Source organism: Bos mutus, chromosome 15 (assembly GCF_027580195.1).
Source record: "Bos mutus isolate GX-2022 chromosome 15, NWIPB_WYAK_1.1, whole genome shotgun sequence".
NCBI lineage: Eukaryota > Metazoa > Chordata > Mammalia > Artiodactyla > Bovidae > Bos > Bos mutus.
In genome coordinates, this window is record NC_091631.1 from 25,906,919 (window position 1) to 25,932,972 (window position 26,054).

Sequence of the window (26,054 nt, forward strand, 5' to 3'; positions counted from 1 at the left end):
AGGGAGAAGGAAGAGAATTTATGCAAAGCGATATATTCTAGTAAATTATTATAATAATGAAAATGACAGCATTTGTGCAAGGTATTATGATTAAATGTTTCACATTAATTATCTCATTTAATCTGCACAATCCTAAGGTAGGAACTATTATCTACATTCCAAGATGAAAACACTGAGGCTTAGATGATTTAAGCAACATTTAGAAGATCACAATGCTAATAAGTAACAGAGCCAGATTTTGAAGGGACTCTTTTATATTATGTTGCCTCCAAGACCTTTCACTTGAGTCACCTTTAAATGTTCAAAAACACTGGTATAACACAATGACAGTTCAGTTCAGTTCAGTCGTGTCCAACTCTCTGCGATCCCATGAATCGCAGCACGCCAGGCCTCCCTGTCCATCACCAACTCCCAGAGTTCACCCAGACTCACATCCATTGAGTCAGTGATGACATCCAGCCGTCTCATCCTCTGTCGTCCCCTTCTCCTCTTGCCCCTAATCCCTCCCAGCATCAGAGTCTTTTCCAATGAGTCAACTCTTCGCATCATGTGGCCAAAGTACTGGAGTTTCAGCTGTAGCATCATTCCTTCCAAAGAAATCCCAGGACTGATCTCCTTCAGAATGGACTGGTTGGATCTCCTTGCACTCCAAGGGACTCTCAACGGTCTTCTCCAACACCACAGTTCAAAAGCATCAATTCTTCGGTGCTCAGCTTTCTTCACAGTCCAACTCTCACATCCATACATGACCAAAGGAAAAACCATAGCCTTGACTAGACGGACCTTTGTTGCAAAGTAATGTCTCTGCTTTTTACATGCTATCTAGGTTGGTCGTAACTTTCCTTCCAAGGAGTAAGCATCTTTTAATTTCATGGCCGCAGTCACCATCTGCAGTGATTTTGGAGCCCAAGCTGCAGGTAAATCAACCACCAGTTTTATGAAGATTCCTTTATTTAAAGTTTTGTACCAGGATCTACTGACTTTACATTAAACATCTAAATGGGTCTTTTGTATTTCCATTTAAAATTTTAAACTTTTCGTTCCAAGTCTGTGAAAAATGTATTATTAGGGATTGCACTGAATCTATAGATCACCTTGGGCAGTATGGTCATTTTGACAATACTGTTTCTTCCAATCTAAGAACATGATGTATCTTTCTACCTGTTTGAGTCATCTTCAGTTTCTTTCATCATGGTCTTATACTTTTCGAGTACAGGTCTTTTGCCTCTGTGAAGTGAAGTGAAAGTCACTCGGTCATGTTCAACTTTTTGCGACCCCATAGACTATATGGTCCATGGAGTCCTCCAGGCCAGAACACTGGAGTGGGTAACCGTTCCCTTCTCCAGGGGATCTCCCCAACCCAGGGATTGAACCCAGGTCTCCAGCATTGCAGGCGGATTCTTTACCAGCTGAGTCACCAGGGAAGCTTTGCCTCCATAGGTAGGTTTATTCCTACGTATTTTATTCTTTTTGTTGTAATAGTAAATGGGATTATCTCAGTTTCTCTTTCTGATATCTCTTTGTTAGTGCACAGAAATGCAACAGATTTCTATATAATAATTCTGTATCCTGCAACTTTATCAGATTCATTGATGAGCTCTGAGAGTTTTCTGATGTTGCTTTAGGATTTTCTATGTAAGTATCCTATCATCTGCAAACAGTCAATATGTGATTTTTAAGGGGACACAATTCAGTTCACAACTGTGGTAGTATGTTTTGTAATATAAATTTTATTATTATTCAGGTATGGTGAAGCCAATAGATCAGGAGATGACTGCCACTGAAAAGGAATTTCCTGGTGGTCCCCTGGTTATGACTCTGCACTACCAGTGCTGGGGCCCGAGTTAGCTCCCTGGTTGGGGAGCTAAGATTCTGCAAGCATTGTGGCAAGGTCAAAAACAAGCAAACGGAAAGGAGGAGGGCGCTTCAGGCAAAAGCACTGCAGACGCCATTATCCTCTGTTTCTCTGCTGCACCGACCTCGACATCTTGCCTACTTCCCGCCTATTTGCGGCCTATAGGCTACTACAGCACTAGGGTGTCAGTTGGTCCCGCCCAGAACACTTCAGTTCTGCCCTGGAAGGATATATTTAATAACTGATTGGTGTGTCCCATGAATACAAGAAAATGGAAACTGAACAGCCAGAGGAAACCTTTCCCAACACTGAAACCAATGGCGAATTTGGTAAACGCCCTGCTGAAGATATGGAAGAGGAACAAGCTTTTAAAAGATCTAGAAACACTGATGAGATGGTTGAATTACGCATTCTGCTTCAGAGCAAGAATGCTGGAGCAGTGATTGGAAAAGGAGGCAAGAATATTAAGGCTCTCCGTACAGACTACAATGCCAGTGTTTCAGTCCCAGACAGCAGTGGCCCCAAGTGCATATTGAGTATCAGTGCCGATATTGAAACGATTGGAGAAATTCTGAAGAAAATCATCCCTACCTTGGAAGAGGGCCTGCAGTTGCCATCACCCACTGCAACCAGCCAGCTTCCACTCAAATCTGATACTGTGGAATGCTTAAATTACCAATACTATAAAGGAAGTAACTTTGACTGCGAGTTGAGACTGTTGATTCATCAGAGTCTGGCAGGAGGAATTATTGGAGTCAAAGGTGCTAAAATCAAAGAACTTCGAGAGAACACTCAGACAACAATCAAGCTTTTCCAGGAATGTTGTCCTCAATCTACTGAAAGAGTCATTCTTATCGGAGGAAAACCTGATAGGGTTGTAGAGTGCATAAAGATCATCCTTGATCTTATATCAGAGTCTCCCATCAAAGGACGTGCTCAGCCTTATGATCCCAATTTTTATGATGAAACCTATGATTATGGTGGTTTTACAATGATGTTTGATGACCGCCGTGGACGTCCTGTGGGATTTCCCATGCGGGGAAGAGGTGGTTTTGACAGAATGCCGCCTGGTCCGGGTGGGCGTCCCATGCCTCTCTCCAGAAGAGATTATGATGATATGAGCCCTCGTCGAGGACCTCCTCCACCCCCTCCCGGACGAGGTGGCCGGGGAGGTAGTAGAGCTCAGAATCTTCCTCTTCCACCACCACCACCACCTAGAGGAGGAGATCTAATAGCCTATGACAGAAGAGGAAGACCTGGAGACCGTTATGATAGCATGGTTGGTTTCAGTGCTGATGAAACCTGGGACTCTGCAATAGATACATGGAGCCCATCAGGGTGGCTCTGGATATGATTATTCCTATGCAGGGGGTTGTGGCTCACATGGTGATCTTGGTGGACCTATTATTACTACACAAGTAACTATTCCCAAAGATTTGGCTGGATCTATTATTGGCAAAGGTGGTCATCGGGTTAAACAAATCCGTCATGAGTCAGGAGCTTGATCAAAATTGATGAGCCTTTAGAAGGATCCGAAGATCAGATCATTACCATTACGGGAACACAGGACCAGATACAGAATGCACAGTATTTGCTGCAGAACAGTGTGAAGCAGTATGCAGATGTTGAAGGATTCTAAAGCAAGATATTTTTTCTTTTTTATAGTGTGAAGCAGTATTCTGGAAAGTTTTTATAAGACTAGTGAAGAACTGAAGGAGTCCTGCATCTTTTTTTTTTATCTGCTTCTGTTTAAAAAGCCAACTTTCCTCTGCTTCATAGGTGTTCTGCATTTGAGGTGTAGTGAAATCTTTGCTGTTCACCAGATGTAATGTTTTAGTTCCTTACAAACAGGGTGGGGGTGGGGGAGGGTGTGCAAAAACTAACATTGAAATTTTGAAACAGCAGCAGAGTGAGTGAATTTTAATTTTTGTTCATTGTTGGTGGTTTAAAGAAGTCCCCCCATGTAATTATTGTGAACACTTTGCTTTGTGGTCACTGTAACATTTGGGGTGATGGGACAGGGAGGAAAAGTAACAGTAGTCCATATGTCCCTGGCATCTATTCAGAGCAGTGTGCAGAATGTAATGCTCTTTTGTAAGCGTTTTATGATTTTTAAAATAAATTTAGTGAACCTATTTTTGGTGGTCATTTTTTTTAAGATGGTCATTTTTCAAATGGCTGAATTCCCTCCAACCTACCCCCAAACGGAACACTAAGTTTAATTTTCAGTCCTCTATTGGATATAAATAAATGGCATCTCTTCTTGGACTTAGGCAAAATATCTTGACAATACTCAGTTCTGGTGATTCTTAATGATTTGAAGTCCATTGCTTGGGAGGAAATTCCACCACACATTCATGCTTATAATAAGCTGGGATTTTTGTTTGTTTTGCAAATGCTTGCCCCTACTTTGCAACGATTTTCTGTTCGTAATTCTGAAGAACCAAGGTGGGGAGCAACACAACCGATGGAATAGTGGTATAAGTTTATACCAGAAGCTTAATGACAAGTTTTATCAATCAGAATAATACTTGGTTATGGAAGTGACTGATGCTAAATAAATTCTGATTATTTTTTATTAGATAATTTCTCACATATAGACTTAAACTGTCAGCTTGGTAGTGTCTATTAGTTAAACTTTGTAAAATATATATATACTCTTGTTTTTCCATTGTATGCAAATTGAAAGAAAAAGATGTACCATTTCTCTGTTGTATGTTGGATTATGTAGGAAATGTTTGTGAACAATTCAAAAAAAAAAGATGAAAAAAAAAAAAACAAGTAAACAAACAAAATAGGAGGTGAAAATTAAGGGGGAACTTTCCTCCTTCAAAAAGAAAAAGAAGGAAAAGATAGTTTGCTATTCACAGTTCCTAAGAGAGAACTGCCTTGCCATGCAGAGCAGCACAGCAAAGCACCAGGGTCAGTCAGGAGGCAGAAAGAACAAGAGGAAGGTTATGGGCAAGAGCCTTTATAGCTATTTCCCTAAGAAATGCAAGGCAAGGGAAGGTAAGCAGGTTTAGAATTGACTAATTTGAATAACTTCAAGGGGCTCTAGGATATAGGCGTTATCTCTAGTTATCTGGTTGTTGCTACTACTGCTCAGTCGCCTAGTCCAACTCTTTCCAACCCCATGGACTGCAGCACACCAGGCCTCCCTGTACCTCACCATCTCCCAGAGTTTGCCCAAGTTCATGTTCATTATATCAGTGATGTCATCCAGCCATCTCATCCTCTGACACCCTCTTCTCCTTCTGCCCTCAATCTTTCCCAGAATCAGGGACTTTTCCAATGAGTCGGCTGTGTGCCTCAGATAACCAAAATACTGGAGCTTCAGCTTCAGCATCAGTCCTTTCAGTGAATATTCAGGGTTGATCTCCCTGCTGTCCAAGGGACTTTCAGGAGTCTTCTCCAGCACCAGTTGGAAGACATCAATTCTTTGGCGTTCTGCCTTCCTTACAGTCCAGCTCTCATAACCGTATGCAACCACTGTAAAGACTACACGAACCTTTCTCAGCAGAGTAATGTCTCTGCTTTTCAACACAATGTCTAGGTTTGTCATCACTTTCCTGCCTAGAAGCAACTGTCTTCTGATTTCATGGCTGGCACTATCAGGTACCTGGCACTGAAATGATTAGGGCAGAGAAATACTGCCTCCTGTAGTGTAAGAGGTAGTTTAGAGAATGGGTTCTGAATTGGTTAGTTTGCATATAAAAGGCACAGTTCAGGCTGAGTAGTTTTGCTATATCTAAGAACTGGCTATCCCTTGTATATTCATGTGCCAGAGCATCAAGAATACAGAAGATAATAAAGTTGTTACAAACTGAATATTTGTGTCAAACACAAATTCATATGCTGAAGGTCTAACCCCCAGTCTGATGGTATTTGGAGATGAGTCTTTTGGGAGGTAATCAGGGTGAGATGAGGTCATGAGGGCCGGGCCCTCATGATGGAATTAATTAATTAATTAATTAATTCTAAGAAGAGACACGAGAAAACTAGCAAGAAGGTGGCTGACTCCAAGCCAGGAAGAGAGCTCTCTCACCAGATCTGATCACGCTGATACCCTGAAAAAAATCTATTGTTTAAACCATCTAGTCTATGGTATTTTGTAATGGCAGTCTGAGATAACTCAGTTCAGGCGCTCAGTTGTGTCCGACTCTTGGTGACCGCATGAATCGCAGCACGCCAGGCCTCCCTCTCCATCACCAACTCCCGGAGTTCACTCAAACTCATGTCCATCGGTTGGTGATGCCATCTAGCCATCTCATCCTCTGTCGTCCCCTTCTCCTCCTGCCCCCAATCCTTCCCAGCATCAGAGTCTTTTCCAATGAGTCAACTCTTCGCATCAGGTAGCAGTTTCAGCTTTAGCATCAGTCCTTTCAATGAACACCCAGGACTGATCTCTTTTAGAATGGACTGGTTGGATCTCCTTGCACTCCAAGGGACTCTCAAGAGTCTTCTCCAACACCACAGTTCAAAAGCATCAATTCTTCAGCGCTCAGCTTTCTTCACAGTCCAACTCTCACATCCATACATAACCACTGCAAAAACCATAGCCTTGACTAGACGGACCTTTGTTGGCAAAGTAATACCTCTGCTTTTGAATATGCTATCTAGGTTGGTCATAACTTTCCTTCCAAGGAGTAAGCGTCTTTTAATTTCATGGCTGCAATCACCATCTCCAGTGATTTTGGAGCCCCCAGAAATAAAGTCTGACACTGTTTCCCCATCTATTTCCCATGAAGTGATGGGACCAGAGGCCATGATCTTCGTTTTCTGAATGTTGAGCTTTAAGCCAACTTTTTCACTCTCCTCTTTCACTTTCATCAAGAAGCTTTTTAGTTCCTCTTCACTGTCTGCCATAAGGGTGGTGTCATCTGCATATCTGAGATTACTGTATTTCTCCCGGCAATCTTGATTCCAGCTTGTGCTTCTTCCAGCCCAGTGTTTCTCATGATGTACTCTGCATATAAGTTAAAGAAGCAGGGTGACAACATACAGCCTGAGATGACTAATACAGTAGTAAATATGTGGTGTCAGATCAGGTATGTGTGGAGAATGCTCTGAAGGGAAAAAGATAAGAGTATTTCTATTTCAGTAAAAAGGCTGATGAGGGAGGCAGAGACATCAATTAGGAACCAGTTATAGGAATCTGGGTTGGAGATAACAGATTAAGGCAGAGGCAGATGGAGAGAGCCAGAGGTAGATGCACTCAACAGTTATTATACAGAAGTTGAATCAAGAGGTTTTAGAGTTTCTAGAAGTGAGAAAAGCAGGAGAAATTAGAAATGAATCAAAGGTTTTGGTTTTGGTTTTGGATGTAAGGTGGTTTCATTCACTGAAATAGGGAGCAAAGGAGAAAGAAGGGTAGTATTTATTTATAACCAGAACATCTGCTGTTGACATTATAAAGTCTGATATTGCTTATATTACTACCTAACATTTAAGCTATTTTTATTTTTGTATTATAAACAAAGTTATAAGTGAACAAACATTTTTCTTTGGTTTTAGTTTCTAGGATAAATATAATTATTTTTACTTAGTTGAAATACATGAATATTCTTTTAATAGCATTTTTCCACTAACATCAAACATATTACATGCTCAGTACAGAATACGTAGAAATAGCAGAAGAACACAAAGAAAAAATTTCTTCAATTTTTACCCTCCCCAGGATTATCAGTAACTGTATATATCAGTTAGTGAACGCATAAAAGAATGAATTGAATGAGTGAATAGATGAAAAGAAAATCTGGGAGAAGTCTCCTAAAAACTTAAAGTTCCTATAATCATCAACGCAAGATAAAGTCCTAAAATGAAACAAAACAAAACAAATGTGGGTCCTAATCTTGTCCCTAACTTCTAGTCAGATAACTTTCCCTCTCTTGGGCTATTCTTCCATTTCTAAAATTTACAAATTTGGACTAAATTTTAAAAATCTCTTTTAATATTAAGGTTCATATGATTCTAAATTGTCCTTTGGTTGGTACTTTTCACCCCTTATGTGACAGCCATCTGCCCACACCAATTATCTCTACCCCTTCTCTATAATGCTGTCCTTAATCCTACTCCCAAATGTACTGCTCTTGACTGGCTGCCACAAAAACGTGACACAATGATCACAAGGAAGGAGTCAGGAAAAGCCTCCATAAGGGCACACACAATTCAATACTACTTACAGGGATGAATCACTAACCATGGATCAGTAATGGTGGTTCAAACATTCTGACTGACTGAAGAAAAAGGAAGGAAATTAACATTTATTAGACACTTAATTAATAGATCCTATGATGGTCTTTTCATATGCTAATCAACTGATCCTCATAATACTCCTACAGGTATTATTAGACTCATTAGATAAATGAGAAAATTAAGGCTCAGCAAGATTAAGTGGCATGACTATGCTTAAACAGCCAGTAAAATGGTAGAATCAGAACTGGAACTCATGTAGCAGCCACCTAGGAACAATAAATCTAATGAAAATATCACTCTAGCTCTGCTGCTGCTGCTGCTAAGTCGCTTCAGTTGTGTCCGACTCTGTGCGACCCCATAGACGGCAGCCCACCAGGCTCCCTGGTCCGTGGGATTCTCCAGGCAAGAACACTGGAGCGGGTTGCCATTTCCTTCTCCAATGCATGAAAGTGAAAAGTGAAAGTGAAGTTGCTCAGTTGTGTCCAACTCGTAGCGACCCCATGGACTGCAGCCTATCAGGCTCCTCCGTCCATGGGATTTTCCAGGCAAGAGTACTGGAGTGGGGTGCCACTGCCTTTTCAGCACTCTAGCTCTAAAGCATTCTTAATACAGAACTGTCAATAATTGCTGTGCTCAGTGTGTGCAGGAATAAAACAGGCCTCCACTTTCTCTATAGCTACAACACACTAAGTTCAGGCTGGTGAAATGGTTTGCTGACCACCAGAGGCAGATATGTGGCAACTCTGCCATTTTTCACTTTGCTTCAGCAATTGTGCCTAACAACAGCCTAACACTGTGGAGCCAAATTTATCCTGGAAGGAGACAAGACAGGGAGAACTTGTAGTGAATATTTATGATCATTTTATGTTTACATTAAGAAAATGGAGAAGCTATTTAAACCAATCCTTCAATATTGATGACTCCTCCTTCCTCCTCAATCATTGATAAAATGGGTCATATTTCATTTCTGCCCAGTTACACAAGCACATGAAATCACAATAGTGTAGAAAAAGGGCAAATGAAATAAGGCGTATGTAAAATTTGCCCATGAAGTTGATAAAACAGTATGATAATAACGACAAAAACACAGTGCCAAAGACCGCAGGATCAACAGCCATCGTGTCCATCCAAATGTGATGTTACCTTGGTGACAATCTCGCCAACAACTAAGCTTACCAGCAAATCAAAGCGTGTCCTACCTCTGCTCAAAATGCAGGTTAAAATAATGACTCACAGAGGATAAAGTCCATGAGGCTTTGATGGGCCTGTGGTGAGTTCCCTAAACCACATCTCCTTCTACTTAGTTCAATGCCTGCTCTGAGCAGGTACTCAATAATGTAACAAATGGTAGCTGTTATTGCCGGTAGCGCTGTCACCATCATCACCACATCCATTCTCCCACTGCACGACTACAACCATAATGTATCAGTACTGCTTTCAGCACCCTGAGAAGCCAAACCTATTCACAACTGTGGGTTCCAGTTGGCCTGGCAAATTCCTATTCATCTTTGACAATTTAACTCAAACAAGTGTCTGAATTTGTGTGAAATCCCTTTTCTGACCTCCCCGCCCTAACAATCACTTTCAATAGCACCCTGTACATACCTCTATCATTGCATTCACTAGCATATAATCTTCAACCCTAGAACACAGATTTCTTGAAAGAAGGATTATATATTCTTTACCTGGGCATACCTGTTAGCTAGGTATCAAAAAAAAATTTTTTTTAACTGATGAAAGTGTCTGTCCAGCCTATGCTTGAGAACCTCTAAAGACAGAGGACTCAAGATCTTCTAAGGTAGCCCTTACTATCTATTGGCTAAGAAAAGTCTTCCCTATGTTGAGCAAGATGGCTCAATCTTTAACCCCCACTAGAACCACACAGAATAAGCCTGGTCCTCCTAGTGTCAACTTTAAATACTGATTTGTAAAACATTTATGTTGTGGTATATGCAAGACCCAGGGGATAAGTATACCAAGGTCAACTAGACAATCCTTGGTCCTCGGTAACTCACACTCTCTTACAGAAGTCAGACACATAAATACAAATAAAATAACATGGATAAGGGCAGTAATACAGATGCATGAAGCGTGTTATGAAAGAACACATGAGGGGTACAAATCTCACCCTGAGGCCATGGAAGGCTTCCTAGAGGAGCTACCATTTTGCCTGAGAGTTTAAAAGACAAACTGAATAGTGAGAGGCCAGACATAAACAAATGCAAAGAGAAAGTCTGGTGCATACAGCTGAGAGGGGGTAACTAAGCATATCTTCTCTTCTTCAGGCTAAACATTCCCAGTTCCTTCCTCAGGCATCATGACTAGATTTTTAGTTATTTCACTATTCTGAGGTCTCTCATTTGAATACATAGCCAGGTTGCAGCTGGGGAGCCTCTACATCACCACCCCAGCTCAGACACCTAGTCCTGTCTGATATCCTGTCTAAGCACACTGGCCCAGTTTCCTCATGTGTGGAAGACACACACACTAACTTCCAGGGTAAACATTTTAGGAACAGTAGACAGCAGGAATGATCCTTGAAATTTTAAAATTTATCTAAGTCTTAGAAAACATGTGTTAAGGGAATGTCAGAGAATACTGCATGCAAAGATTTAGACTAGAAGTTTTTTAATTGTTCTGGTCATATGTCACTGTATTAAAAAACCACCTCAAAATTCAGCAGCTTAAAATAGCAGTGTTTACTTTGCTCATTCATACGCATTGAAAGCAGAGTTGAGAGAGGACAGTCCATCTCTACTTCACTCAGTGTGAGCTGGGATAGCCAAAAGGCTGGGAGCTGGAATCACCCAAAGACTTGCTCACTCAATTTTCCGGCAGTTGACGCGGGCTAAAGTCTGGGGATTACGCGTGAGGTACAGCAAAGACATCTATGTTTGGCCCTTGCAAGTGGCTTCTTTACAATATGATGCTGGGTTCTGAGCATCCCAGGAGGACTAGGCAGAAGCTGTATTGCTTTCTGTGATTCAAACTTGGATGTCACACAGCTTTGAATCTGCTATAGTCACAGTCTTGCCCAGTATTCAAGGGCAACAAAGATTCCATCTCTTGAGGAGAGTCAATGTTACCTTGCAAGAAAAGCAGGTGGGATGGGATATGTGGGTGTGAACATCTTTGGAAAATATGATAATCTTACCATGTAAATAAAACTTAATGCTGAGTTAAATATCCCTAATATTAGGAGGCAGTCTGCTTTAGGATGAAAGGTATTCTGACTGGTTTGTTAGTAGTATTATTCCACCAAAGCACCTCTGGCGTCTTTAAAGTCTCTTCTTTAAAACAAACATAAACATGAATTTTTCTTATCACAAAAGTACTTCATATTTACTGCAGGAAATTTGCTAAATGCAGAAATGCAGAGAAATATAGCTGCATGTAAACCCATAGACCAGGAGTTTCTATAATTTAATATTTCAATATAACTCTTTTATTCACTTGTGTGATTAACTAAATGGGATGGTGATTTCTTAAACTAAGGTAGAAGCAGTAAAAACAGGGAGAGCAGGCAGATCTAGATATACATTAAAAATAAAATCAGAAGGACAAATTAAATATGAGGGATGAGGAAAATAAAGAAATCAGGGATGACTCCAGGTTTTTGGATGTTTCCTTTCCCATTTCCATTCAGCAAATGGGTGGGTGAGGCCATCACAGGGGAACACCAGGGAGGAACAGTTACGGGAAAAGAAATAAAGAATTACGTATTGCTCATGTTAAAGGTTGAAATGTCTATGATATGTCAAACATGCTTGGATACACAAATCTATAGCTAAGAAGTGAGATCAGAACTGAATAGAGATGTTTTGAATCATCAGTGTATAGGTCACATTCAAAGGTACGAGATTATATAAGATCACCTAGGAGGGAACACAGAGAATATTGCTGCTGTTCAGTTGCTGAGTGATGTCCAACTTTTTGCAACCCCATAGACTGTAGCATGCCAGGCTCCTCTGTCCATGGGATTTACCAGGCAAGAATGCTGGACTGGGTTGCTATTTCCTTCTCCTGGGCATCTTTCCAGACCAGGGATCGAACCCATGTCTCCTGCACTAGTAGGCAGATTCTTAAATACTGAAACACCAGGGAAGCCCACAGAGAACGTGGCTCAGGACAAAAGAGTGGCCAGTAGAGTAAGGAAGAAAGCTGGGGGAATTTCGTTTTCCATAAGACAAGGAAAACCAGGAAGTCAAGATAACTGTTTCATGAAGAAAAAGTAAACACTGTATAGAATGCTCAGTTCAGTTCAGCTCAGTCGCTCAGTCGTATCTGACTCTATGCAACACCATGGACTGCAGCACGCCAGGCTTCCCTGTCCATCACCAACTCCCAGAGCTTGCTCAAATTCATGTCCATTGAGTCAGTGATGCCATCCAACCATCTCATCCTCTGTCGCCCCCTTCTCTTCCTACCTTCAATTTTCCCCAGCATCAGGGTCTTTTCCAATGAGCCAGTTCTTCCCATGAGGTGGCCAAAGTATTGGAGCTTCAGCATCAGTCCTTCCAATGATTTCCTTTAGGATTGACTGGTTTGATCTCCTTGCTGTCCAAGGGATGCTCAAGAGTCTTCTCCACACAGTTAAAAGGATCAATTCTTCGGCACTTAGCCTTCTTTACAGTCCAGCTCTCACACCTATACATGACTACTGGAAAAACCATAGCTTTGACTAGATGGACCTCTGTCAGCAAAGTAATGTCTCTGCTTTTTCATATGCTGTCTAGGTTTGTCATAGCTTTTCTACCAAGGAGCAAGTGTCTTTTAATTTCATGGCTACAGTCACCATCTGCAGTGATTCTGGAGCACAGGGTATGAGGCCAAAAGAGATATAAAAAGAAATCTAAAAAAGGAAACAGGTGTAAAATAATGGTTCTGGGAAGTGAAACTATGAGGGAAATGTAATTGCACTGCTTTGTGGCATTCAGTGCTTATTTGCAATTTCTGTTTAATAACTTAAAAGTGAGGTCACTCAACAAAGGGATGTGACTTCTATGAGCAATACTTAGCTACTGAGTTCAGGCACATAGTAGGCAGGTAATTGAGCTTGATCTGGGCTAAATATTACTCAAAAAGCAAGACGGCTTTAAGGGTATCTATATGGATGGGTGAGAATTATTATAATTGAGGGCCACAGATTACAAACTTTGTAAAAAAGGGGAAAGGAGAGGCAAAATGTACTTCCTCCCAGTCTTTTCATTATTATTTATACAACTGATATCATATTACACAAAGTTTTACATCTTTATAATATTTTCCCATGTAAACAGTCTTCAAAAATATTACTTTAGTTTAGGTATATCACAGCATATTTAGCAACTGTTAAATTATTGTTTTCTTTTTGTTTGGCCACGTCTCACAGCCTGTGGGGTCTCAGTTCCCCAACCAGGGATTAACCCAGGTGTCAGCAGTGAAAGTGCTGAGCCCTGTAACCACTGGGCTGCCAGGGAATTCCAAAAGACCTTCCTACTGTTAAACATTTAGATCATTTAAAATTCTTTATCACATGTGATGCTCTGATAAATATCTTTGTGAAACATCTTTTCTCTACCTCTGATTACTTTCTTAGGAAGCAATCCTAGGAGTGCAATTACTGGGTCAAAGTATACGTCCATTGTTTTTCTGTTTAAAGTACAATAAAAATAATTTTCTTCTCCCTGAACCATTTGAGTCAGCCAGTGACATGAGGTTCCACAACTCCAAAGTAGTTTAGTGCACGTTTCCTACAAGGATATTCACTCAAGATTATATGCCTTGATTAAATGGAATTTAGCACAGGAATGCAACGTTGGTATTATATGTGAAAATAAATCAACATACTAGACCATACTAATATAATAAAGAAGAAAAACCACACGATCATTTCAAGAGATACAGAAAAAATCTGAAAATTCCAACACTTTTTCTTGATTAAAAACACTCAAATGAGGTAGAAGGGAACTTCGTCAGCCTAATAAAGTTAATATTATAATTAATGGTGAAAACCTGAAAGCTTTCTTCTTAAGATAGGAAGAAAATAAGGATGTCTGTTCTCTCCACTTCTATTCAACAGTGTCTAGGATACAAATGAATATACATGCAAAACAGAAACATATTCACAAATATAGAAAACAAACTTGTGGTTACCAAAGAGAAGAGGAAGAGGGGAAGGACAATTAGAGTGTAGAATTAATAGATACAAAGTACTACATATAAAATAGATAAGCAACAAAGATACATAGCATACCAATATAAAATAGATAAGCAACAAAGATATATAGCATACCACAGCCATTATCTTATAGTAATTTATAATGGAAAATAATCTGTAAAAATATGGAATCATTATGTTGTACATTTGAAACTAATATAATAATGTAAATTAACTATATTTCAATTAAAAATAAAACACTGTCCAAGAAGTCCAAGTCAGGGCAGTTAGGCAAGAAAAATAAGTGAAAGCCATTTAATTGCTAAAGAGACGTAAAACTATCTCTATTTACATATGACAAAAATCCCTAATGAATCCATATACATATACACATAAAACTGTAAGAGGTAAAAACAAGTTCAAGAGGGCTGCAGGAATAGGAGCAATAGGCAAAAATCATTGTTATTTCTATACAATGGCATGAGAAATCAGAAAATGAAATTAACAATTTCATTTATAGCATCAAAAAGAATACCTACACAAAAGAAGTCAAGACTTGCACATAAACTATAAAACATCATTGAAAGAAATTTAAAAGACTTAAATAAGTGAGAAGATACCCTGTATTCAAATATTGGAAGCCCTAATATATAGATGGCAATACTTTACAAAGTATGGATTTAATGCAATCTCTTTCAAAATCCCTTTTCATACTGTTCATGGGGTTCTCAAGGCAAGAATACTGAAGCAGTTTGCCATTCCCTTCTCCAGTGGACCACATTTTGTCAGAACTCTCCACCATGACCCATGCGTCTTGGGTGGCCCTTCATGGCATAATGCATAGTTTCATTGAATTAGACAAGGCTGTGGTCCATGTGATCAGATTGGTTAGTTTTCTGTGATTGTGGTTTTCAGTCTGTCTGCCCTCTGATGGAGAAGGATAAGAGGCTTATGGAAGCTTCCTGATGGGAGAGACTGATTGAGAGGGATACTGACTGGGTCTTGTTCTGATGGTCCCCATGCTCAGTAAATCTTTAATCCAATTTTCTGTTGATGGGTGGGGCTGTGTTCCCTCCCTGTTATTTACATGGGGCAAAGCTCAATATTCAGAAAACGAAGATCATGGCATCCGGTCCCATCACTTTATGGGAAATAGATGGGGAAACAGTGGAAACAGTGTCAGACTTTATTTTTCTGGGCTCCAAAATCACTACAGATGGTGACTGCAGCCATGAAATTAAAAGACGCTTACTCCTTGGAAGGAAAGTTATGACCAACCTAGATAGCATATTCAAAAGCAGAGACATTACTTTGCCAACAAAGGTTCATCTAGTCAAGGCTATGGTTTTTCCTGTGGTCATGTATGGATGTGAGAGTTGGACTGTGAAGAAGGCTGAGTACCAAAGAATTGATGCTTTTGAACTGTGGTGTTGGAGAAGACTCTTGAGAGTCCCTTGGACTGCAAGGAGATCCAACCAGTCCATTCTGAAGGAGATCAGCCCTGGGATTTCTTTGGAAGGAATGATGCTAAAGCTGAAACTCCAGTACTTTGGCCACCTCATGCGAAGAGTTGACTCATTGGAAAAGACTCTGACGCTGGGAGGGATTGGGGGCAAGAGGAGAAGGGGACGACAGAGGATGAGACGGCTGGATGGCATCACTGACTCAATGGACGTGAGTCTCAGTGAACTCTGGGAGTTGGTGATGGACAGGGAGGCCTGGCGTGCTGCGATTCATGGGGTCACAAAGAGTTGGACACGACTGAACGACTGATCTGATCTGAAAATCACTGCAGAGGGTGACTGCAGCCATGAAATTAAAAGACCCTTGTTCCTTGGAATAAAAGCTATGACCAACCTAGACAGCATACTAAAAAGCAGAGACATTACTTTGCCAACAAAAGTCCATCTAGTCAAAGCTGTGGTTTTTCCAGTGGTCATGTATGGATGTGAGAGTTGGACTATAAAGAAAGCTGAGTGCTGAAGAATTGATGCTTTTGAACTGTGGTGTTGAAGAAGACCCTTGAGAGTCCCCTGGACTGCAGGGAGATCCAACTAGTCCATCCTAAAGGAAATCAGTCCTGAATATTCACTGGGAAGGACTGATGCTGAAGCTGAAACTCCAATACTTTGGCAACCTGATGCTAAGAACCAACTCATTGAAAAAGACCCTGATGCTGGGAAAGATTGAGGACAACAGGAGAAGGGGACAACAGAGGATGAGATGGTTGGATGGCATCACCGAGTCAACGGACATGAGTTTGAGTAAACTCCAGGAGTTGGTGATAGACAGGGAGGCCTGGCATGCTGCAGTCCATGGGGTCGCAAAGAGTCAGACACGGCTGAGCGACTGAACTGATTCACTGACTTTCAAAATCCCACCTAACTTTGCAGAAATTGATAAATGCCAGGGATCCAAAATACATTAACCAATTTTTAAAAAGAAGAATAAATTTGGAGGATTCACAGCTCCCAGTTTCAAAATTTACTACAAACCTACCTGAATCAAGGTACATATAGGTCAGTGGAATCAAGAGTCAAGAAATAAACTCATAAATTTATAATTGATTGATTTCAACAGGGGTGCCACGACATTTCAGTGGGGAAAGAACCTACATATCCACAATACCACCAACAAAATCAAGAAATTAACATAGATTAATTACTACTACATAATCCTCCAATCCCATTAAATTTTTCTAAGTGTCCCAATAATATCATAAGTATAAGCGCACGCGCACACACACACACACATGCACACACATATACATTCACAGGATCCAGTCCAGAATTATGCAGTGTATTTACTCCTCATGTCTTTTTAGTCTCCTTCAATCTTGAACAGTTCCTTGGTCTTTTCACTTTATGATCATGGATACTTTTGAAGATTACAGGCCACTTGTTTTACAGAATGTCACTCATATTTTAATATAGCTGTAATTAATAATTCATAGACTGTTAATTAAACAGGTTCTTCCAGATTAGCACTATCCAATACAGTAGGCACTAGGCATATGTGGTTATTGAGCATTTGGAGTAATCTATACTGAAATACTGGAGAAGGCAATGGCACCCCACTCCAGTACTTTTGCCTGGAAAATCCCATGGACAGAGGAGCCTGCTAGGCTGCAGTCCATGGGGTCGCTAAGAGTCGGACACGACTGAGCGACTTCACTTTCACTTTCCACTTTCATGCATTGGAGAAGGCAATGGCAACCCACTCCAGTGTTCTTGCCTGGAGAATCCCAGGGATGACGGGGCCTGGTGGGCTGCCGTCTGTGGGGTTGCACAGAGTCGGACACGACTGAAGCGACTTAGCAGCATACTGAAATACACTGCAAGTGTGAAATATATACCCAATTTTAGGCTGTGAGACATTTCATTAATAGATTTTTATATTATATGTTGAAATAATAGCAATACTTTGGATATACTGAGTTAAAATATATTATTAAAATTAATTACACCTATTTCTTTTTAATGTGGCTTTTTAAAATGTGACTACTAGAAATTATACAAGTAGTTCACATTATTTTTTTTTCAAATATATTTTTTAATTGAAGGATAATTGCTTTATAGAATTTTTTTGTTTTCTGTCAAACCTCAACACGAACCTCAACATTATATTTCTATTAGACGGTGCTATTCTAGAAGTTTCTGGGTTAGTAATGGGGAACAAAGAGGTTAAAAGATTCAGGACAACCTATATGGCCCCCTTGGAGCAAGGACAGTAAATATAAATCCTAGCATAGCTCTAAAACCCTGCTAGTTAAAGGAACCAGACCATTCAACTGGACACCGTAAAAGAGACATAAGGGGACATAGCAGCTAAGAATAAGAATACATTGTTTTGGTGAGGATGTCTGCATGGCATTTTACTTTCTAATCCTGCTCTAAAGCCATACATGCCTTAACAGAGGTGGTCAAAAACTCATACTGCTCTTGCTTGGTTTCTCTCTGGACCACTTCTTTGCTTGCCTCTTTACTTCACTTATTCAACCTGGATCCTTTGGCCTGAAGTAAAAACTCTTGGGATTACAGATCTCATCTTTTTTCTCTTGTCTCAATATCACCCTCTAGAAATTCGCTCTTTCCTAAAATATGAAGTGTCTCTGGATTAAGGGAAATAAGCATTTAGTAAATTTTGTCATTACTGACCTGCATTTCATATTTCAGAGTCATGTGGAAGCACCAGGATCCCATTCCTACCACTGAAATTAAAACAAACAAACAAACAAACAAAAACAATTAGCATGAAATTCTTTGTGGGGGGCCAGAGTGACTTGAAAAAACAATAAGACATTTTAAAGCACTGAGTTTTAAGAACAAATTTATGAAATCCTGTGGCAAGATATACCAGACCCTGCCTAAGCTCTATCTATAATTGATGAAATTTTGGAACAGGAAAAAAAAAAAAAAAGCATAAATTCTCGTAAATTCCCTCCAGTAAGTGATTTACTAGATTAATCAATATTCTCCATTTTTTTGCATAAAATGTATTATGGATGCTAGGGGTAAGTTTTAATGCTCAGAGCTGGTTAGCTACTCTTCAGTACTTCTTTGTATTTCTAATCCAAATAGTTGAAGTATATGCTTAATAAGAACCAATCAGTTATGTTTGTTTGTTCCCAAACTTGTTAATGCCACTGCATTTAGTTAACAGAAATATGACTGCAAAAAGACAGCTACTGTTTCTATAAAAACTATTTAAAATATTTCAAGAAATGTTTTAAAACAGACAATAAAATTGAGTTGCTAATAAAAATTGCTCTTGATATCTGTAGATACATGTTACAAATTGGGTGAAATTCTATATTCATGTCTCGAAGTTCTTTCCAAGTGCTTCTATTTTAAATAAATCGTTTTCATTTTAAGGTTTAAAATTTTCTGTTTGTTTTTCAATGCAAAAAAGACTAATCAGAACTATAGGGTACTATATTCAAAGGCCATGATCTGCATCAAATCATTGTCAAAGATTATACCACTATGCTTCAATTAAAATAAAACTTAAAGAACAGGTATATATATTTTTCAATAATTATAGCTTTGACTCTTTAAAAATTAACAGAATAAATATCACTCCTGATCACATCTGATAATCCAGCTTCTACTGTGATGAAGCTCAGTTCAATAAGCCTTTACTGAGTTCTTCCTATTTGCCAAATTCAACTACAGACGCTGAGGTACAAAGATAAGATCCAGTCATTGGTCTTTATGAAGCATACAGGCTAATGGGAGAGACAAGCATACAGGCTAATGGAAGAGACAGGCCGATAAACAGAAGATACCAGTACGTGGACAAATGGGGAGGAAAAAAAAGATTATTGCATAGAGTGAACTTCCTTGGTGGTTCTGCTGGTAAAGAACCCGCCTCTCGATGCAGGAGACATGGGTTTGATCCCTGGGTAGGGAAGATTCCCTGAAGAAAGAAAAGGCAACCTGCTCCAGTATTCTTGCCTGGAAAATTTCACCGACAGAGGAACTACAGTCCACAGGAGTGGACATGACTGAGAGTGCAGTGCACACGCATGCACGCATGCACATGCACACACACACACTACCATAGAAGCACAGTCCTTGGGAAGAGTTGGACACGACTGAGAGGAACACACACACACACACACACACACACACACACACACACACTCTCTCTCTCTCTCTCTCTCTCTCTCTCTCTCTGTCTCTCTCTCTACCAGAGGAGCACAAAAGACGGCACTTACAAAAGAAGCCAGAGAAAGCAAGAATGATGCCAGAGGAATCTGTCTCAAGGATATAACAGTTAGCCCAACAAACACAGTAAATATGGATGTTATCAAATCATTTCAACAAAGCCATTAGGGAAAGATTTTAAACCCTTTGTTACTCTTGTTTAAAAAAAAAATCAGTGCCGATATTATCACATTTTTTTAGTGCTCAAAAGGAGATGATAGAAGTAAAGAGTTACTGAACTCATCTTACTAAGGCATTGAGGAAGTGGGATGGTGGCTGTCCTTTTTCAAAGGAGAAATCACAAAATTAGATAATTAATGGCAGGAGAAAAAACCAAACCTTGTGAGCTATTTAAACTCATACAATATACTATAAAGTAAAAAAATAAAAATGAGGTGGATGACTATTTATCCTGAAAGGCAGACTGGCCTCTTAATCTATGTCTCACTCAAGGGCTGTTTTTATCCAAACATTTCCAAATATTCTCTTGTCACTGTTTACTATATCACATTAAAGCCTGATTTTTAAAAAAATCTCTACAGTTTATTCCCATTCAAAACTCCATTTAGAGTGCAAAGAAACAGAACAGAATATCACCTTTCACAATACAATATTTTATATTTTGCCACTATAAAGCAAACCACCAATTTTTGCTAAAATGTATTAGCTTTATTGAGATGCAATTCACATGTATGTGTGCATGCTCAGTGAAGTCTGACTCTTTGCAACCCCATGGACTATAGTCCTCCTCCTCTGCCCATGGGACTCTCCAGGCAAGAGATCTTTCTACTGATCTCTACTCCACTGATCTTTCTACTGTCTATAGTTTTGTCTTTTCCAAACTGTCATACAGTTGGAATCATACAGTAAGTAGCCTTTTCAGACTGGCTTTTCACTTAGTAATATGCATTTATGGTTCTTCCATGGCTGTCCATGGCCTTATATACCACAGCTCTTTCTAGTGCTGAATAATATTCCATTGTCTGGAGGTACCACAGTTTATTTCTTCATTCACCTATTAAAGGGCAGATTAGCTCCTTTCAGGTATGGCATTGTGAATAAACCTGTATCTGTGTGCAGGTTTCTGTGTAAACAACAATTTTCATCTCTATCAGGTAAATGCCAGGGAAAGTTCGATTGTATGGTGAGAGTATGTTTTGTGAGAAACTGCCAAACTGTTTCAAAGTGGCTGTGCCATTCTGCATCCCTACCAGCAATGAATGAAAGTTCCTGTTGCTTCAAAACCTCAGTTCCTTTTCAACAGATATTTACGGGGCGCTTAACAATGTTCTATGGATCCCAGCCTTATCTAACTCAATGAAACGAGGAGCCATGCCAGTAGGGCCACGCAAAACAAATGGGTCATGGTGGAGAGTTCTGAAAAAACATGGGCCACTGGAGAGGGAATGGCAAACCACTTCAGTATTCTTGCCTTGAGAACCCCATGCACAGCATGAAAATGCAAAAAGATAGGACACTGAAAAATGAACTTCCCAGGTCGGTAGGTGCCCAGTATACTACTAGAGATCAGTAGAGAAATAACTCCAGAAAAAATGAAGAGATGGAGTCAAAGTGAAAACAACACCCATATGTGGATGTAACTGGTAATGGAAGTAAAGCCCAATGCTGTAAAGAACAATATTGTATAGGAACCTGGAATGTTAGGTCCATGAATCAAGGTAAATTGGAAGTGGTCAAACAGGAGATGGCAAGAGTGAATATTGATATTTTAAGAATCAATGAATTAAAATGGACCGGAATGGGCATATTTAATTCAGATGACCATTATATCTACTACTATAGGCAAGAATCCCTTAGAAGAAATGGAGTAGCCCTCATAATCAACAAAACAGTCCGAAATGCAGTTCTTGGGTGCAGTCTCAAAAATGACAGAATGATCTCTGTTTGTTTCCAAGGCAAACCATTCAATATCACAGTAATCCAAGTCTATGGCCCAACCACTAATGCCAAAGAAGCTGACGTGGAACAGTTCTACAAGACCTTCCAGAACTAACATCAAAAAAGATATCCTCTTCATCATAAGGGGACTGGAACGCAAAGTAGGAAGTCAGGAGGTACCTGGAATAACAAGCAAGTTTAGCCTTGGAGTACAAAATGAAGCAGGGCAAAGGCTAACAGAGTTTTGCCAAGAGAACACACTGGTCATAGCAAACACCCTTTCCCAACAACACAAGAGACAACTCTACATACAGACATCACCAGATGGACAATACCAAAATCAGATTGATTATATTCTTTGCAGCCGAAGATGGAGAAGCTCTATACATACTCAGCAAAAACGAGACCAGAAGCTGACCATGGTTCAGATCATGAACTCCTTATTATTCAGACTTAAATTGAAGAAAGTAGGGAAAACCATTAGATCATTCACTTATGACCTAAATGAAATCCTTTACGATTATACAGAGGAAGTGACAAATAGATTAAAGGAATTAGATCTGACAGACAGCATGCCTTAAGAACTATGGACAGAGGTTCATGACATTGTACAGGAGGCTGTGACCAAGACCATCCCCAGGAAAAGAAATACAAAAAGGCAAAATGGTTGTCTGAGGAGGCCTTACAAATAGATAAGAAAAGAAGAAAAGCAAAAGGCAAAGGAGAAAAGGAAAGATATATCCATCTGAAGAATAGCAAGGAGAGATAAGAAAGCCTTCCTAAGTGATCAGTGCAAAGAAATAGAGGAAAACAATAGAATGGGAAAGACTAGAGATCTCTTCAAGATAATTAGAGATACCAAAGGAACATTTCATGCAAAGATGGGCACAATAAAGGACAGAAATGGTATGGACCTTACAGAAGCAGAAGATATTAAGAGGTGGCAAGAATACACAGAAGAACTATACAAAACAGATCTTCATGACCCAGATAACTATGACGGTGTGATCACTCACCTAGAGCCAGACATCCTGGAGTGCGAAATCAAGTGGGCCTTAGGAAGCATCAATATGACCAAAGCTAGTAGAGGAGATGGGAATACCACACCACCTTACCTGCCTCCTGAGAAACCTGTATGCAGGTCAAGAAGCAACAATTAGAACAGGACATGGAACGATGGACTGGTTCCAAATCGGGAAAGGAGTAGTACATCAAAGCTGTATATTGTCACCCTGTTTATTTAACTTATATGCAGAGTACATCATGTGAAATGCCAGGGCTGGATGAAGCACAAGTTGGAATCAAGATTGCTTGCCGGGAGCCAGTGAGGCATTCCACTCGTGACAAAGGTCATGAGGAAGGAGGCTCGGCACACGCAAAGGCGGGATCGAGCTTCAGGAGTCCCCCCGGATATTCTCGAGCATCTACCCCCCAAAAACCAGAGTCTGCCTACTTTACTGCTTTGTGCTCTCACCTCTGACTTTACTGGGGGCTGTCCCCCAACACCATCTCGCTCTCTCTGTCAAAGAGTTAACTTACAGCTCCAATTAATAAAGTTCCTGGGCAATTAGGAGTGTTTAAATCCAAACCCCTCAGATGGCTCTCTAACTCGCCTGACAAGTTTACCCGGACTCCTACAGCTATGCATACGATTGTTTACAGTCTCCCAGCCTCAAGAGGCACGGGAAGCTTAAGATATTCAAATAGCTTAGAGCCTCTCAGAGAGTTAGAAACTGTCAGAATAAGACTAGTAAAGGATTTCATTGATGAGCCAATGTTTGTTGCCAAGTTTTCACATCCCCTGAATTGTATCCTTGAATATGTATTAATTAATAGTTGGTATGTAGAAAAAATAAGTAGTGGCCTTGGTGTTAGTAACTTTAGACCCTTAAGGTAATAAATTCTTTTCTTTGTTGTAAACCCATTACACATCCGCCCTATAGGAATGCAATTTTATCTTCGGAAGATGGCGCCAAACCTTAAAATAATTACTCTTAGAGAAAATAAGTCTTTGTTGATAAGTCCTTGTCAAGAGTCATAAAATGTTAGTAGGCCTTCTGGCCAGAAGATGATGTAAATCACCTAAACCATTTGTATACGATAAATTTGCAGGAAAGAAACCCTGGTTTTTGATAAGAATCAAAGACTGCTGACTTTGCATCCCCTATTATCCTCTATGTGTAACTTAGGGTATATAAGCCCCCGTTGAAAATAAAGCTACAGGCCTTGCTCACCAGCGCTTGGTCTCCCCATGTCATTCTTTTCACATTCTGGCTGAAGTCTCCATCTGGAGCGCGGAACCCACCATGCTTACTAATTATGCCTGGGCTTCTAAGACCCACTCGAGAAGGTGTCTAGGGTGAGACACCTTCCGCTATTCGAGAGGGCGCCTGCGGCCTACGTAAGTGGTGCAAACTTCTTGTCTTGAAGTTTTATTGGTCTCCCGCGTAAACCAAGCTACTCAGCCTCTTTTCTCCACTGAATTTTCCTACTGAGCTATCCTCATTCTATTACTCTTTATATCTTTGATAAATATGTAAATAGTCGCCGACTCTGTCTCCCCTTCGAATACCCTGAATCAGCCGGGGCTGGACCTCGTCAATTGCCAGGAGAAATATCAATAACTTCAGATATGCAGATGATACCACCCTTATGGCAGAAAAAGAAGAAGAACTAAAGAGCCTCTTGATGAAAGTGAAAAAGGAGAATAAAAAAGTTGGCTTAAATCTCAGAAAATTCAGAAAACTAAGATCTTGGCATCTGGCCCTAGCACTTCATGGCAAATAGATGGGAAAACAGTTCAAACAGTGACAGACTTTCTTTTCTTGGGCTCCAAAATCACTGCAGATGGTGACTACAGCCATGAAATTAAAAGACGCTTGCTCCTTGGGAAAAAAGTTATGACCAACCTAGAGACCATACAACAAGGCAGAGACATTACTTTGCCAACACAGGTCCATCCAGTCAAAGCTATGGTTTTTCCAATAGTCATGTATGGATGTGAGAGTTGGACCATTAAGAGAGTTGAAGAATTGATGATTTTGAACTGTGGTGTTGGAGAAGACTCTTGAGAGTCTCTTGGACTGCAAGGAGATCAAACCAGTCAATCCTGAAGGAAATCAACCCTGAATATTCACTGGAAGGACTGATGCTGAAGCTGAAGCTCCAATACGCTGGCCACCTGATGGGAAGAACTGACTCACTGGAAAAGACCCTGATGCTGGCAAAGATCGAAGGCAGGCAGAGAAGGGGGACAAGAGGATGAGATGGCTGGATGGCACCACTGACTTGATGGACATGAGTTTCAGCAAGCTCTGGGAGTTAATGATGGACAGGGAAAGCCTAGCATGTTGCAGTCCATGGGGTCGGAAAGGGTCGGACATGAAAGAGCAACTAAACTGAACTACCAACATTCCACGGCAGTTGTAGCTCAGTTAGTAAAGAATCTGCCTGCAGTGCAGGAGACCTGGGTTCGATCCCTGGGTTGGGAAGATCCCCTGGAGAAGGAAATGGCAACCCACTGCAGTATCCTTGCCTGGAAAATCTCATGGACAGAGGAGCCTGGTGGGCTGCAGCCCATGGGGTCACAAAGAGTCAGGCATGACTGAGCGACTAACACTTACCAACATTCCAAGCATTTCCACTGGGATAAAGGAGTAAATAAGAGATATATGTTTCCTGTCCTAAGAACTTTTAGGAAGACACTAAAAATATGAGAGAGGCCATTTCAAAGCTAATGGAGACTACGCAAGGGGGTTATACTACCTCGTCTAGTGAGTCAGAAGAGGGATATCAGGGGAAGTAACACATGGAGTTAAATAGGTGAAAAGAACTTTTTAAAATGAGATCATTCTATGTAGAAGGATCATCCAACATAAAGGAATGACAATGCACTTAAAGAAGTAAAAGAGCTTGGCTTCAACTATAAACATTGTTGCATCCAGTGAGAATATTGCCATGATTTGCAGGCAGTAAACTGAGAAGAACTTTTAAAGTCATGCTATGATTTGAACTGCATCCTAAAACACAAAGTAAGCCTTTGAAAAACTACATCCACATACACAAATACATAAGTGCACACACAGATTAACAGGACTGACTTTTGCATTAAAAAAATATCACTGTGGTTACAAGGCAGGAAAATGTTTACAGGAGTAGTTTCCTAACTTTGATAGCAAAAAAAATTGTTTAGGAACTCCATATATGTGTATTTATTTATAAATTGTATACACACTGCTGTGTTAAGATACTACATATA

At 40.2% G+C, this 26,054-nt stretch overlaps 1 protein-coding gene and 1 pseudogene across 1 annotated transcript in view; one reads left to right on the forward strand and one right to left on the reverse strand.

Annotated features, from left to right (window-relative positions):
• ACER3 (alkaline ceramidase 3) overlaps nucleotides 1-26,054 on the reverse strand; it is a 168,648-nt gene that overhangs the window by 73,343 nt on the left and 69,251 nt on the right. The window contains exon 3 of the mRNA XM_070383662.1: nucleotides 18,347-18,399. Coding sequence (XP_070239763.1) covers nucleotides 18,347-18,399 — 53 coding nt within the window. The remainder of the gene's footprint in view (nucleotides 1-18,346; nucleotides 18,400-26,054) is intronic.
• Nucleotides 1,897-4,604, forward strand: LOC138990991 (heterogeneous nuclear ribonucleoprotein K pseudogene; annotated as a pseudogene).